At 32.4% G+C, this 17,180-nt stretch overlaps 1 protein-coding gene across 1 annotated transcript; it reads right to left on the bottom strand.

The window, feature by feature from the left end:
• Nucleotides 1-6,483: 6,483 nt before the first annotated feature.
• LOC147391505 (uncharacterized) lies at nucleotides 6,484-15,228 on the bottom strand. Its single transcript, XM_086459858.1, has 5 exons — nucleotides 15,072-15,228; nucleotides 14,185-14,320; nucleotides 8,807-8,900; nucleotides 6,887-6,967; nucleotides 6,484-6,796 (listed from the first exon to the last, which is right to left on the bottom strand). Exons 1-5 carry the CDS (start codon nucleotides 15,103-15,105, stop codon nucleotides 6,659-6,661), a joined length of 483 nt encoding a protein of 160 aa, XP_086315984.1. The 5' UTR covers nucleotides 15,106-15,228; the 3' UTR covers nucleotides 6,484-6,658.
• Between the last annotated feature and the right edge of the window lie 1,952 nt (nucleotides 15,229-17,180).

The raw sequence follows: 17,180 nt of genomic DNA, 5'->3' as shown, positions 1-17,180 counted from the left end.
AAACTCAAACCCAATTCTCATAAAAATAAAAAATGAAAAAACAATGGTCTCAAAAATAAAAATGTCAAGAAAATATTAGGCGAATGTTTTGTGTGTGGGAACCCGGACATTATTCTTTCAAAACTAACAAGCCTATTCAAGTGAATGTGACCGAAATAGAGAATCTTGTAGCAGTTATTTCATAAGCAAACTTTGTAATTGAAAACAAAGATTGGTGGGTGGACACTAGGGCCATTACATTAGACATATATACTCTGATAAAAATTTATTCTCTGTATATCATAAAGTAAAAAATGGAAAACAACCGTACATGGAAAACTCTTTTGCTTCCTCAATTGAAGGACATGGAAAGATTGTGGTAGAATTTATTTCAAGAAAAATTCTTACATTTAATGATGTTCTATATGTACTAGAAATTCGAAAAAATCTAGTGTTTGGGCCATTACTGAGTAAGAAAAACTTTAAGTTAATATTTGAGTCAAACAAATTTGTCTTGACCAAGAATGAGATGGCTGTGGGAAAAATATATTTGAGTGATGGATTGTTCAAACTAAATGTGTCCATTAAAATAAATAATAAAATTATTTATTTTGCTTATATTCATGAGTTATTTAATGTTTGGCATGTTAGACTAAGACATGTAAATTTTGGATCTTTATAAAAAATGATTAATTTATGACTTTTACCTAAGTTTGAAACATATAGAAAATATAAATTTGAAATTTGTATAGAAGCAAAATTTCAAAAAAAGCATTTTCATTCTATTGAAAGAACTAGAGAATCTCTTGAATTAATTCATAATGATTTGTGTGATTTTAAATTTAATAAAATTAGAAGCGGTAAAAAATACATTATTACTTTTATTGATGATAACACTAGATTTTGTTGTGTTTATTTACTAAGTAGTAAAGATGAAGCACTGGATAAATTTTGAATTTATAAAAATAAAGTTAAAAAAATCAACTTTCTAAAAAAATTAAAATTCTTAGATTAGATAGGGACGAAAAATATAAGTCTAATTCTGTAAATGAATTTTGTGAAAATCATAAAATAATTCATCAAAGTTTTACACCCTATACTCCTCAACAAAATGACATAGCAGAAAGAAAGAATAGAACTCTTGAAAACATAGTTAATGTAATGTTAAATAATTCAGGACTTCCTCAAAAAATTTGGAGTGAAGTAGTTTTATCAATAAATTATCTTTTGAATAAAATTTCTTTAAAAAAATTAGATAAAACACCTTACAAATTTTGGAAAAGAAAATTTTCATCTTTTAAATACTTGTCAAAAGTATGTTTATAGGTTATGCTAACAATCATTGAGGTTCGACGTTGCAAAAATTTTATTTACTTAGTAACATTTTGTTATAAATTTATTGTCGAGATTCTACAATATTATTATAGTCGAATCTGTAGTTAATATACAATAATTAAGGTTCAACGGTGCAAACAACTTTTATTTATAGAAGAAACGTTATATTAGTCATTCGTCGAGGTTCAATGATAGGTTATGTTGAAGTTCGACTCTAGATTATATTCCAATGTGGAGTCTCAACATTACAAAAATTTATAATCTATGCCCTAAAATTTTTATTAAATCATTCAAATTTTTACTACCATTTTTCATTTATATAACTATGAAGATAAAATTATACAAGATGATACAAAAGATTTTAAAAGAAATGAAAGAAAAAGGGAGAGAGATAACATTTGATGAAAATGTCCAATAGATCATGAATGGAATACGAGTTTCACCATATTAATGAAAGATCAATAAGATGTCGGTCATTTCTCACATCTATATCCTCTTTGATGATTCCAACAACTATTTGGTGGGTTAACTATTTGGTGGGTTTTGGAGTAGGAATATAGAGGTCTCTCTTCCTAAAGTCTCAAAATGGTTAAGATAGAGGAAGTTAAAATTTACAAAAAGGTTTAATAAAGAAAATGAAAGTTTATAGCATTTTTGTCAAAGGAAAAAAAAACTTGACTTTAGGAATGTAGCGAATGGAATGCTTTTTAGTATTAAAAAAAAGTGGCTCTTTTTTGCCATTGTTATAAACCTATGGAATTTTTTTGCTAAATGCCCATTTTCTAATCACATAGGCCCCCAATCCGATAAAATGTGAAAAAGTAAGTAAATATTATTATACATTTTGTTTAAATATATGAAGATAATTAACATTTTATATATCAAATCAAATTCAACCCGAATAGGATCGAGTTGTTCCAATTGTACTAGCACTATTCAAATCTAGATCCAAATATTGAGATCCACAGATGACCACTATCAGATTTTTCATAGATTGACCTTAATCTGATCGAACCGATCCATTGACAACTCTAGACTTGACTTGGACCAAAATAAAACTGAACTTAATTTAAGAAACCCTAGTGTGGAGAAAATCATGTTTGGCGCATAGCCTAATTTAGCCAATTTGCTCATTAATCAGCCATGCTCCTTTTTTTATTAGAAATATCTGAAAATAAAATTTAGTTCAACTATTTGAGCAAAAATTTATGATTTTTTTTTTTCCTATATGGATGAAACCTACTTCCAGAAGAGTTGATGGATGAAACTTCATTGATAAATAAAATTTGACAACTATGTTAAAAGGTATAGGTTGTCCACAAGGAACTGTCCCAATTCGAAGGACTCGAAAAGAAGATTTAATAATGGCCAAAGCTTTCTCGAAATCAAATACTAATACTATTCAACCATCAATAAGGTTTTTAGATTTCTTCATATATTAAGACATAATTTGAATATGTAAGATTATGTCAAGGGAAAAATACAAAAAACGGGCACTTATGGTAAATCATAAAAGTGAACATAAATAAATTCCAAACAGTAATTTTCCCTTTTTGATAAATATTTTAGAAGTATGTTTGAGCAAGTAATTTTTGCAAAATATACACACACACCCCCATTTTCATTAAACATGCACCCTTAATATTAATTATTTTATTTTATTTCAAATTTATTTGTTAATCAGCTAGCGATCCTCAAATTCGAAAGATGATGCACAAAAAAATGCTATGGAGTAAGTGGTATTATCGATTTATATAATCCCGCAGTCCCACCAAATCAAATTTGTGCAGCTCAAATGTGTATTGAAAATGGTCCAATGGATGAAGTAATGCGAATCATATTAGATTGAGAATGGATCCGATAAAATCCATATTGGAGATCGAATCAACAAATTTGATCCGATCTCTTTGATCTAATCTCTCTCTCTCTCTAACAAAGATGGATAGAGAGAGTGAAATTCTTTTTTTTTTTTTTATGCATTTGGCGAGGCCGCTGCAGTTTAGGGTAATTTTTTAAGTTACACGTGATATGTAAATTGGAGAGTCAATGACCCTAGGATTGCGCTCAATTCAACGATCTTGTGGGGGCTTAGTGTGAAATGTAGGGTAAATTGATTGTATGGGTCAGATTATTTTGACAAAATCCCATACAAGATTCTCTAAATAAAGTTTTGTCTTATATGAATAAAAAGTTTTGGAATAGACTGATTTTTTGTGAGGATGATCTCTAATGGTTACAAAAATCAGTCAATTTTGAAATTTATAATCCCATGAAAAGTGATTACAAACTAATGGTAAAAAATTAGCGATTCACAATTCTTCAACTTAGGATGAGAAATTTCAGAATTGACTGATTTTTTATAAGGATGATTTTCTCACCATAGAGATCATCCTCACAAAAAATATCTCATTCCGAAACTTTTAGCCCATATAAGGTAAAATGCTTTGTCTAGGATTTTGTCTATATATACATATGGGGAGCATTCTAAAGTCTTAAAGAGAGCCAAATATTGTGCTAAACATTTTTCAAAACAAGGGTTAGAAAGTTTCAGAATGGACTGATTTTTTGTGAGGATGATCTCTATGTTGAAGAGAACATCCATACAAAAAATAAATTCATTTCAAAAGTTCTAACCTTAATTTATAAGTTGAAGAATCATGGACCATTCGATTTTTGTAAATCACTTTCAATCTCGCATGAATATCTTTTCAACTTTATACATTATTTTTCCTCTTCTCTCTAATTTTTAATAATAGCCCCCTCTAACTTTGTTGACTTTCATCTTCTCCCCACTTTTTCAATAATAAATTTCTAACTTTATCTTCTTTCCTCTTCTACTCCTTTAATTTAAAAGAGGATGCTCCTACCAATAGCCACGGGCAAACTCTTGTATGATATAAATTATGAACTTTCTCATATTTTATGAGAGAGAGAGAGAGAGAGATACATAACCTATCTGATATATTATCAAATTGGATCCTTAATTGAAATCCAAATCCGTAATACACATATCAAAAGTTATAAGATCAGAGGAAATTGGAGTTAGACACGGATCCAATCCATTGACAGCTCTAATATTTTCACAAGTTTTTTTTATTATTAATTTATAATAATAAAAATTAAAAAATTCCTTATTAATCTTTTTATTGTTACCATGGCAGGATAATGATACTAAAAATTGGTGGTCGGTCGTTACAGATGGAGATGTAAATATCTCACATTATACTAATAAATTCTATCATTTATATTATTTATGGTATCAAAATACTTATGGACATACTTTCTTGTTCGGCGGACCGGAGGAAATTGTGGGGTGTAACTTGTAATACAAAGTAAATCATTTTCAATTTCTATAAATAAGAAAGAAAAATAGATTTTTTTTTTAGGTGATTAATTTAGACATTAACCCTTAGATGAATATCTGAAATAACTCCGGCATTGTGTTCTTGAAGTGTCATCGAAAGGGGTGATGGAGGGATCATACCATTAGAGCCTTTTTTTTTTTTTAATGTTTTTTCAGGAGATCTAAAAGAAACTGCAATCACTATGATTTTCCTAATCGCCCCTTCCCGAATTCCCCTAAAAATTCATCTTCTCCAATAAATAGATTAATTAAAAGTAGTCTAAATGCCCTCGTCTTCAACATGAAGCTAAAAACTCCCTCTTCGGGCAATTTTTTTCACCTTTCATCCTAAATCTTAAAATTCTATCTACTCCAAACTTCAAGCAAGATGTAATTTTTGGAGAAATAGGAGTAGATGGAAATTTTGGTAGAAGAAGTCAAAACGTTCTCTACAAGGGGTTAAGATGGGATTAATTAAAATGAACAGTGTACCAAAATCAGAATTTGGACATAACCTTCTGACTAAAAAGAATAAGCCCATGATTGAGAATAAATAAAAGTTCAGGTGTCATTAGAAACTCTCTTCTGCAATGTTTGAATGGTGTGTTTTAATCTTTAATTAGAATGTGCTAAATAATTTAAGAAATTGGGGTGTAATAAATAAAAGTTGGAGTGCCAATGGCAGCTCTAAAAAAAAAGTTGTGATATATCACACCATTATGTTATGAAAAACATTGTAAGTGTGATTTTATTGTAAAATCATGTATATTGGAAAAATCTATATATGTGCAATGATCTCTGTCCTTAATTACAAATCACAATATGCCATATTAGTCAACCTGAACATCACAAAAACTGAGCAATCATCACAAGAAGGAACTAAATGAAAAGTTGAAAGTTAAAAGTATATTTGGAAAAATTCTTTAACATTTTAAAATGAAAAAAAAAAAAAAAACTACTTTCTACCAAAGTCACTTTCTTCCGCAATTACTTTCTACTTAGTATGCAAACGGGACCTACTTTACATACCTGAACTTATCAAATAGGATCTTATTGCAAATATTGGAGTCAACAACATAGATCATATTTCAGCATTCAAGTATACATGAACCATAGATCAAAATGCTATATGATAATACCATGGCTTATAAGGATTGAATGTGGGTATAAAATATCGAATAGGAAATAATAAAGTGCAATAATCTATTGTTTCAGGCCAGAGTACTAAATCAAACAGTAAAAGTTGATTACTACCCATCTCTTCTAGCCAAAATTGCTGAAAATAGTGAAATTTTAATGTAAATTATGTATTTTGAATTGTCTGCAAGGTAAAGATAGAAGATTGCATGGCAATCTCATTTTTGACCTTTGACTTTCGATTCTTGACTCGTGAGAGGAAAAAAAATCAAAAGAGTTGAGAACCTCAAGAGAACATAAATTAAAGAAAACGACCTGTAGAAAATAAAGCTATTTTCTGGGGTAACTTACTAAAAGCTTTCCAATTCTTTTCTCTCATTCTACATTTTACATTTTTTTTCCCTCTTCTCTGAAACAATGGGCCCTTATTTTGAGGGAAAACAATATCAACCTACCCAAAAACGACTTTGAAATATACATGAATTTAATTCTTAATTTTTTAAATTAAAAAATCAATTCCAACCCTTTAAGAACAACTTGAGCTTAGCCAACTTAGGCCCAATAACATGTGATTGGTCTAACGTACAACCTGACCACTTTAGGGATCTTCTTTGATGCCTCTTTGTGGGTTGAGTTTCATTTCCTTTGTGAGATCAGCAACATCATATGATGACTATTACTTGGAAATATGCAAGTACAATTTCATGGATATCAGCAAAAATAACTGACTAAAGCACATAGTTACACATTGAGAACATATTAAAACTTTAGCAGTCAAATTTGAACTTTCAATACAGATTATAGTTATGCAGATTTCAAATGTTGAAGCTGAAATAAGGTGAATGTTGCAAGAGTACCAAAACATTAAATGGCAGCATCTACTTCAGAGTCCATTTCAGTTGGCTCCATGGCCACATTATTCCCCCCTCTCAACCGTGAAGATACATTATCAATTGCAGAATTGAGTTGGCTAATTTTTGCGTTCAACGTCTGCCTGGTCATCTGTTTTTCAAAAAGAAATGTAAACTACGTCAATCCATGTTCCCTTAGAATGCCAAGATGTATGCAAGGAAAAGTTAAAAGTTTCGTCACCTCTAAACCTTCATCATAATACATAGGTCGCTTAGCCTTTCGAAACCCATATTCATCTTCATTTAGAAGAGATCTCCTAATCTGCTTTACACAAGAGGAGAGCTTAGAATGATCAAAACCCAACTTAATGCAGAAATCATAATTGCAAAAATTTGATTACCGACACCTAATATGTAGGTCCAAAGCAAAGAGAGAGTAAACCAACATGCTTTGTATCCTAAGATATTGCTTCTCTTCATTAACTTTAAATGATGCATGGTAGGTATGATTAACTTTGCTCTATAAACTCTACAAACTTGGAGATCTGTTAAAACTTGAACAGAACAGACTCAGAGGCCACCTTAGTGAGGCTTCTACTGTGAATTGGTCACCTCATTGACACAGCTGATATTTCAATGGCGCACGCGCGCGCGCGCGAGCACACACACACACACACATATATATATATGGGCTCAGGATCCAAAGACACAAAAATCAACTCATAAAGCAACATTACATAGCCGTCAGATTAAAAGATGATCCAACGGCTCATGTTCCAAAGTAGAGAAACTAAATCACGTGGTTCGAATAACAATTTTGATTATTTGTAACTACCACCCCGCACCCATTTCATCCTCTTCACTGTCATTCTTCACTATGAGTGTTTCATTGATGCCCTAGATCCAAAGATGACAGCAAGCAGACACATAAAATCAGCCCAAATATTTTTGCCCTCTCCTCTCACTCACTCCTCTAGTTCAGAAGGCATTACTTCAGCTATGTTGGCAGCAATCAAAGACGATGAGTCCATCCATTTCTCAACTTATGTTAAATAGCCTGATCAATGGCCAGCTTAACCAGTTTTTCTCATGTATCTGATCAACTAAACATAGCAAATATTGCCCAACTAAACAACTCAGCATTCACATTCAACTCTCTCAACTAATCAACAGACATTACCAACAACTCTCTCTAATCAGGGATTTATCATGGTATCTCACATGGAATTCATTTGTCGATGCTACTAGTCATATGTGCTTGCATGTGTTTTGAGTTTATATTTTTTATTTTTCTGCAAGTCCTTATCATTCTTGTGCCTTAGTTCTCTTAACATGGAATATATTGGTTTCCGGTTATTTGTTTTGTATTTTGTATTTCTTTTTTGTGAGAAGCTCTGTGACTCTGCTGTATCTAGTTTTCTTTTTTTGCTGATTCTCTGTTGCGCTTCTAATAAATTCTCCTTTTGCCTATAAAGAGAATTTGAATATTGGTTTCCTGTGGTGTGTGCAATTCTTGATATTTGGGCTGATTTTATGTGTCTGCTTGCTGTCGTCTTTGGATCTAGGGCATCAATGAAACACTCACAATGAAGAGGATGAAATGGGTGTGGGGAGGTAGTTACAAATAATCAAAATTGTAAGTGTTTTATTAGAACCACATGCTTTAGTTTCTCTACTTCATAACATGAGCCGTTGAAGCATCTTTTAATCTGACGGCTGTGTTGATTTGTTCTTTTATGAGTTGATTTATGCGTCTTTGCATCCCGACCCATATATATATATATATATATATGAACTGAGAAATCGTGATAGCAGCATCTATTAATTCAGATCATAGTAAAGAAACAGTTATTATTTAAATATATACATACTTTTCAACCGATTACATAATTGACTTGAACCGGTTTCGGAAGGTATGACTCATACAAATCATATTGGATTGGCCAAATCAAACCAAACACCGATCCCAAAATCCGGTGCTTAATGCCATGGTCCCAAGTGGAAGATGGACATCATCAAAAGAAACAATTGAAGTTATGAGCAACCCTGTAACTACAGCCTAAAATGTGCATCATTAAGGAATCCTTAACATACAGTTTGATTTCCTAATTGAAGATGATGGAGTAATGCTGAAAGTACGAATTAAAGAGAGACCCATTACCTGTGGAGCAAAGATGTATGCTAGCGTTCCAGCTAGTGCACCTCCTACGATGAAACCAGCAACAAAATCACCACCGGAGCCTCTACTACCATCACTGCAGACATTGAAGAGGACAAAAAGAACATGAGAACATACAAATCTTAGAAATATCTGTGGAAAATTTTTCATTTTAACACAACTATATGGTAGATGTAGATCAATACCTGAGAAAATAAACGCATGGCATAAAGTTAAAAGTTACTTCAGAAACATACAAAACTGTCTATTTCAGAAATCTAATGACCCACATGTTATGAATGTCTTACCTTTTCCTGATAAAATAAAAACCTTAGAAAAACCATATTTAACAAATAATAAAATAAAAAAAACATGGACAAAAGACTTTGTTTCACTATTTCTACTACATGTTAAAAAATGGACCCCTTACAATATTTATCATTCTAGTCACTAATCGATTTCCCAAGATTTTCCTTTTATACAGTAAACTCATGATAATAACGTTAATTAGGGTAGCTTTGTAATTTATGGAAGTTGCCTTTATAACCATCCCTAAAGTTGCCTAAATTTAAAATATCGGCAAGCCACTGTATTATGAAAATATCTACCCATATGTAAGCCTATATCCTCTTTTTCTCTTAAAAAAGTAGTTTCATTTTGTCTGGCTTTTAGGAACACCACAGCTCCCAATTGGTATGTTGGTCTGCGATAAAAATCCTTACCATTAGAAGGATCTTGCCAAGGCCATCACAATGCTACTACTAGTCAAATATCAGATTAATATGAAAATTTTCTGTAACCAACCAACACTAATGTATTGCAATTAATATATTTATTCTATGAAACATAGGAGGTTTGGTTCAGTATACCATGGTTTGTCACGTAATGTCTCAGTCAAGATGTCCCATTTTTTCAATTGACCAAGACAGACCTCAAGAACCAGACTATATAATTATTGAATCAAAGTGAAAAATAATTGAATCGAATGTACATGTGTTTATATATTGGGTCGGGTTCCGCTAACTCAAGAAATATGACTCGAAAAATAACACAAGATCCCAACCATTTAAAAATTACATCGAACAGTTGAGATTTTATAAGGATCATATCTCAATTATGCTTATCTCAAGGATAATTGTCAACCATTTGATTTTTGTGTTTACACCGATCAAGATCTTGTGTTATTTCTTGAGTCAATGGAACCCAGCCCATATACATATATGGTCGGGTTCAACAGCCAAAGTTTTGTCTTATATGGGCCAAAAGTTTCGGAATGGGCTGAGTTTTTTTGAGGATGAGGAGATCATCCTTACAAAAAATCAGCCCATTCTGAAACTTCTAATCCCATCAGTAAAAACTGATGGTCCACGATTCTTCAGCTTATAAACTGGGGTTAGAAGTCTCATTCCGGAACTTTAACCCATATAGGACAAAACACTTTGGCTAGGACTTTGGCAACTGAACGCTACCACACACACTTATATATATATATATATATATATATATATATATATATATATATATATATATATATATATATAGGAGAGCGTTCGGCAGACAATCTTAGGATAACAACTTTGGAAGAATAAATGTCCTATATGGCTTAAAAGTTTCGGATTGGGCTGATTTTTTGTGAGGATGATCTCTATGGTGAGGAGACATCCTCGCAAAAAATCAGCCCAACCTGAAACTTCTAACCCCATCAAAGTTGATTTACAAATTAACCATAAAAATCAACGATCCACAATTCTTCAACTTTGTAAATCACTTTTGATGGGGTTAGAAGTTTCAAATTGGGCTGATTTTTTTGTGAGGATGGTCTCTATGATGAGAAGATCATCCTCACAAAAAATCAGCCCAATCCGAAACTTTTAAGCCATATAGGACAAATTTTGTCTCCCAACGTTGTCCCCTTAAGATTGTCTGCCGAACGCTACCCATAATATATATATAGGGAGCGGTTCAGCAGCCCTAAAGTTTGCCAAACATTGTGCCAAACATTTTTTAAAACATGGGTTAGAAGTTTTAAAATGAGTTGATTTTTTGTGAGGATGATCTCTATGATGAGGAGATCATCCCCACCAAAAATCAGCCTATTCCAAAACTTCTAACCCCATCAAAAGTGATTTACAAAAATTGGACGGTCCATGATTCTTCCATTTGTAAATTAAGGTTAGAAATTTCAAAATGAGCTGATTTTTGGCGAGGATGATCTCTTCACCGTAGAGATCATCCTCACAAAAAATCAGCTCATTCCAAAGTGTCTAACATATGTTTTGAAAAATGTTTGGCACAATGTTTGGCAAACTTTAGGGCTGCTGAACCGCTCCCATATATATATATATATATATATATATATATATATATATATATATATATATATATATATATATATATATATATATATATATATATATATATATATATATTATTTACCCGAATTCGCGCAAGTGTGTCCACACCCCCCAAACTGACTTGACGAGGAATCCATTCTCGCGAACAAACACACCCCCTACACACACCTAGGAGCACCCCTTCCTGCATATCCATACAAGACCCGAGTAGGCGGGTCGAGGTCCTACGAGGTACCCACTACTCGGAGTACCCTCCCAAAAAGAAAAAGATGTGTCTGTCGGGTTCGGTTCTTCTTAGTTGGGTTGGGCGGGTTCGACCAGAAATGCTATGCTTACGCACAAGACTACCCCTCTTCCCGAAAGCTTCGCGGGGACTACTTTACGACGAGAGACGTATATCAGTTCGATTAGCCTTACTAAGGGACCTTGGGTTTACCTTGTGGCATCCAAAAACATGATCCGATTTTTTATGAAGATGATCTCCTCACCGTAGAGATCATCTTCACAAAAAATCAGCCCAATCCGAAACTTTTAAGCCATATAGGATAAATTTTGTCTCCCAACGTTGTCCCCCTAAGATTGTCTACCGAACACTACCCATATATATCAGTTCGACTAACCTTACTAGGGGTCCTTGGGCTCACTTTGTGGAATCCAAAAACAAGATCCGATTTTTTTGTGAGGATGATCTCCTCACCATAGAGATCATCCTCACAAAAAATCAGCCCAATCCGAAACTTTTAAGCCATGTAGGACAAATTTTGTCTCCCAATGTTGTCCCCCTAAGATTGTATGTTGAACGCTACCATACATACATATATATAGATATCAGTTTGACTAGCCTTACTAAGGGTCCTTGGGCTCACCTTGTGGCATCCAAAAACATGATCTGATCCTTCAGGGCTGCAGAGGACAAAATGCTATGAACTTTCAAAAAACAACTTCAACAAAACAACATTTTACACCGTTGAATTTTAATTTTAAATTTAGGAGTTGTGTGTTAGTTCAGTAGCCGTCCATTTTCAAAACCTTGGATGAACCCAAAAATAAAATGTGAAGTTCGTTTTTTTGGATATGAGTTTTTCCATGAAATCTAGAGGGTTGGGGTGGTGGATTGCCAATGTGCTAATCCATTTTAGCAAAACGACCCTTAGTAAATCTTACTAAGTAAGGAAATTGTTGTTCATATACATAACTCCTTTCAATAGGACATAACAAGGTGTGGAAAGGATCCTAAATCTTCAAATCTTTAAAATAAAAATATCCATCAACTTGCAAAGGTTATAGCTATTTTCCTAAAAAAATTGAATAAAGATCTACATAGATTCATTGGAAATCTCATCTCAAAAGTACGACAACCATCACTAGTCTTTTCATACAGTTTTATGTTTGCAGCCACAAAACAACAATAAGACTTAGGTTTAATGTTTGAAGTGGGATTTATGGGTAGTTTAAGTTTATATTATATTATACGGTGTTGACAACATTTTTTGGACAGGCATGGGTGTTTGATACTTGTTTAGTTGTTAACTATCTTTGGAAAACAAGAGTGTATAGGAACTTTATAATTTATTACTGTGGAGGATATGTGAAGTGTGAACAACTTCAAATTGTTTCTCCTAAAATTAACAACAATTTTCCTCCATTTTCGATATGAAATTGTACAAAAAATTGCCCACCCAATAAGGTTGTCAATTGGTCAGAGTCGATTTGAAACCAAACCTAACAATCAGATCCGAAACCAATCCAATACTTATCGGATCAGGTCCTTACAGGATTGGGTTTTCATTGGATCAAATATTTATATCCAAATTCAATCTAATGACACTTGGATCAGGTCCTTATATAATCAAATTGATATAAATACAAATATACATCACATATAACAAAATACATAATATAATTCAATGTTTTCAGATGCTGAGGTGTGAGATGAGAGTAAGCCTCAAATACGTAAAACTTTTTAATAAATAATATAATTAATTTAAACACCAATATAATTTATAAATTTTCACATATGTATCGAATTGCAATGGGATTGATCCAAAATCGATCCTTTCGGTTATCAAGTCAGACATTTATTGATTCGGGTCCTTATCACAGTCAAGATCTTGAATCTGAACCCCAAATTATCAGGTTGGATTCAAGTATGATACAATCCATTGACAGTCCTACACCCAATTTCAAAGAAAAATTCATCAAATGGTAGGAATAAGTGCCTATGGGGTCTAAGAATACTTCCAGCATTCATAAATGCTGATCTAGACAGGTTAGATTACACTTCACTGCATAGATGAAGTTCCTTTCGTTCAAACCAACATAGGAGCAAAATCTGAGATCAATTACCAAATCTGTTGACACAACCTAGTTAACCTAGAAAACAATCTAATTTAAATAACCGAGCTAAAAAAAAAAATGGAGCTAATAACTTTCCTCGTGACAAAACCATGATGGCTGGATGGAATTGACGTAAAAGTTAGCTACCATGGGAAATAATTTCCTAAGTATCGTCATTTCCATAGTTAAGGCGAGCACCTTGACGTGCCTCAAGGCAGGGTGGACAGAAGGCGCCCCAATATATTTGAGGCAGGATAGTGTAAGTGAGGCATACTAAGGTGCTCACCTTGATTGTGCCTTTGTCAAGGTGCAAGATACATGCCTTATTAAAATATAAATAAAATATAAGTATTTTTTTTTAAATAGGACATCAATTTATGTTTGATTGTATAATCTTATGAAGGTGCCACATAAGGGCTATTAAATACTGGTTTTAGTTCACCTTGATAGGCTTGCATCAAACCAAATAAAGACAAACTACATAGAGAAACAATTTTCCAAACCGCATATTTGTAGAGATTATTCAACAAAGTCAAGTTATAGGAAGGACCTTAAACAACAATTACAAGATAAATACTACTAAAAGAAGTATTTCAAATTTTATTTTTCCTTAATAACATTATTCAAACAACACTTTTAAAATTCCTTCAAATGCTTTGCTCATATATATTGAACTTCAGAATAACATACTTGAACTGAGCACAAACAGATAATCTCCGATTTCCTCTCAATTGATTTGATTTCCTTTCAAGTGTAAGTCTCGATGGGTGCCCAAAAGCATTAAGCTTTGTAGCCCATAATTCATGTGGCTTAAGATTAGATCTACCTACATCAAAAGAAAAGAAACACACTGCAATCAGGGAAAAAATATTTATAAAAAAAAAAAATTGTTATCAAGCATTAGGCCTACTTGTCCAATAAAATTGGAGGAAAATGAATAGCTTGATTTACCAAAACATGCAACAAAAATTTTGAAATTCCCATTTCAGCACACTATTCATTTTAATTCCAAACTCGGCAAATTACCATTTCCCTAAATAAAATATTTCACTTAAAATGGGAAAAAATTTACAATTTTATAAAGCAGACATTTTTTTACCTTTTATAGAAAATTAAGCAAGAAAAATATTTAGTTCTTTATTGTGAAATATTTTAACGCTGAGATTGATACCGTTTTCGAAATTAAAATGAAATTCACAATTTTTCTACATTTTGGGGAATTTCCCCAAACGACTAACATATTATTAAACAAAATCTCCAAGGAAACATTCCATAATTTCCATTTCAGTGAATGTGTAGCAGACCTCAAATTTTACAAGAAAGAAACAGAAAAATCAACAAGCAAGATAACAAAACTAAGAAAAAGAAATAAAATTTAAAAAGATCTAATAAAAAGCACTATTCAATCTTCTTATCGGTAAAATAAAAACCCTAAAGGTTTACAATACTGTAATAGCTTAGTTGAAATTTCTTAAACATGAACCAAAAAAAAAAAAAAACCCTAAGTGATGATTAAATATGAACAATTCGAAGCAACTTTAAAAGAGATATCTTGGAATCGATGGAACAATACGTACCAGTGATTGAAAGAGCAGCGCAAGAAGTCGCCATTGAAATCGAGTTGGTTGGAGAGAGAGAGAGAGTGGGATTTGTTTTATATATCCGTTTGAGATGATTAAAATCCTATAATAGCCCTAGTCTATTGTGAAAATTACCCAAAAAAGGCTTCTTTGGTGTTTGTTAAGATTTGCCTTACGTCATTACATGGTTTCTTTAGCTAAGCCCACCATTTGTGCTTATTGTACCCACCTAAAGCACATAGAACGTCACTTGTAAAATTGCATGAGATCAATATGATCCACTCAAATCATAGACGAGCGAGATTTCCAATGTGATTCGTCCTTTACATCAATTTGTCTAAGATTCAATATGACTTGTCCAATACTTCAAAAATATTAATCTAATTAATAAAATTAAAGGAGTGATGAGTTATTACCTCACAACCCTATTTTATGGGTTGTCCAATACAATTTTACCCGACCTTATGTAAGATTGTACTTATTTTTCTTTAATAGATTGTGCCGGTTGAGGGTCAGTTTAAACTTCCTATTACATTTCAAAAAAAGTATAAGCATCATCTCTCTCCATGTGTAACTCAAATTGTGGTACATGCTACCATTGTCCCACTTGTGATATGTAAGCCGTCTGGTTGTTGTTGGGGATTCTTGAAGTCGGGATATTGTTGGATCTCGATTGTTATGCTAAACTTTGGATTGCACCCATGAACTATTAACATAATTATTTGAATCCCAAGAATTTATATGTAATGAAAGAGTTGGTCTTTCTAATTCTTTCCCTAACACATTGTATGTCCTTGTAACAAACTAACAGTCAATAATTTACGGTATTTCTAATGGGTCTCATTCAGTAGCCAACATTATGGAGCCAATGCTTTGTCTTATATAGGTTAAAATTTTTGAAATGGACTAATTTTTTTATGAGAACAATCTTTATGGTGAGAAGATCGTCGTTCTCACAAAAAATCAGCTCAATTTGAAACTTTTAATCCCATCAAAAGTGGTTTACTAATTAATAGGTAAAAATCAACAATTCTTCAACTTTAAACCACTTTTAATCTATATAGGAAAAAATGTTGACTTCAAAAGTGTTGGCTGTCGAACGCTACCCATTTCTATTATTTTAGTGTATGCTTTCCTTATGACAAATCTTATTAAGTTAGCAAGGATTTAACACTTATTAAGGGTCCTTGGACTTACTTTATGACATCCAAAAATTTGATCCAATGGTTCAAGGTTGTAGAGGACAAATTTCTATGAAATTTGAAAAGAAAAAAATCACCATTCAGTTTAAATATTGACTTCTGAAGTTAGGGGTAGTTATCCATTTTCAAAACCTTGAATGAAGTTAAAAAAGCGAAAGAGATTTTTTTTTTTTTTTTTTAAATTTAATTTTGGATCTGAGCTTTTCCTTGAAATTTAGAAGAGTGGTGTTGGATTGCCAATGTGGTAATCCATTTAAGCAAAACATCCTTTTGTTAGGCCTAAAATCTTACTAAGGAAAGAGTTTTTCAAATTGGAATGATAGATACATACTGAGCCTGCACGGCCCCACGAGAAACTTATCACTCGCCCATTAGTGTTGGGTGGCCTATTAAATTTTGCAGGGGTATTTCAGGAAGTAAAATTTTAAGAGAATGCGATCCATCCAAGGTTCAGCTTTGGTTGATCCGTCTCCTTAACCCATGTTTCACACAGGCAATAAACATTGGATAATCCGTACAACTGCCCACTGATTGATAAGTTGACTCATCAAATTTAGATCAAATCATCTCAAAAACCTATTAAGTTGAGTTAACTCGATCAAGTTTCATGTCATGATCAATTATGCTAAAACTAACTCTTTTAATGATGATATTTACTCAGGTAAATATATAAATAAGCATATAACTTTATAAACATTTAGGAAAGACTCTCATGTGTGTTTGGATTGAGAGAAGTGGAGAGAAAAGAAGATAAACTTAATTTCTCTCCACCATGTTTGGATTGAGGAGAGAATTTGGGATAACTTTGAAATTTTAAATATCTTAAAAAGATTTAGGGGTAGAGTTAGTATTATAAAATATTTTAAAATGATTTTTCTCTTCCACTACATTATAAAATATTTTA

This window comes from Akebia trifoliata, chromosome 11 (genome assembly GCF_017979445.1).
Source record: "Akebia trifoliata isolate Shusen 1 chromosome 11, ASM1797944v1, whole genome shotgun sequence".
NCBI classification, from domain to species: Eukaryota; Viridiplantae; Streptophyta; class Magnoliopsida; order Ranunculales; family Lardizabalaceae; genus Akebia; species Akebia trifoliata.
The sequence above is the reverse complement of the archived record's forward strand: the minus strand, read 5'-3'. Positions and strand labels throughout refer to the sequence as shown.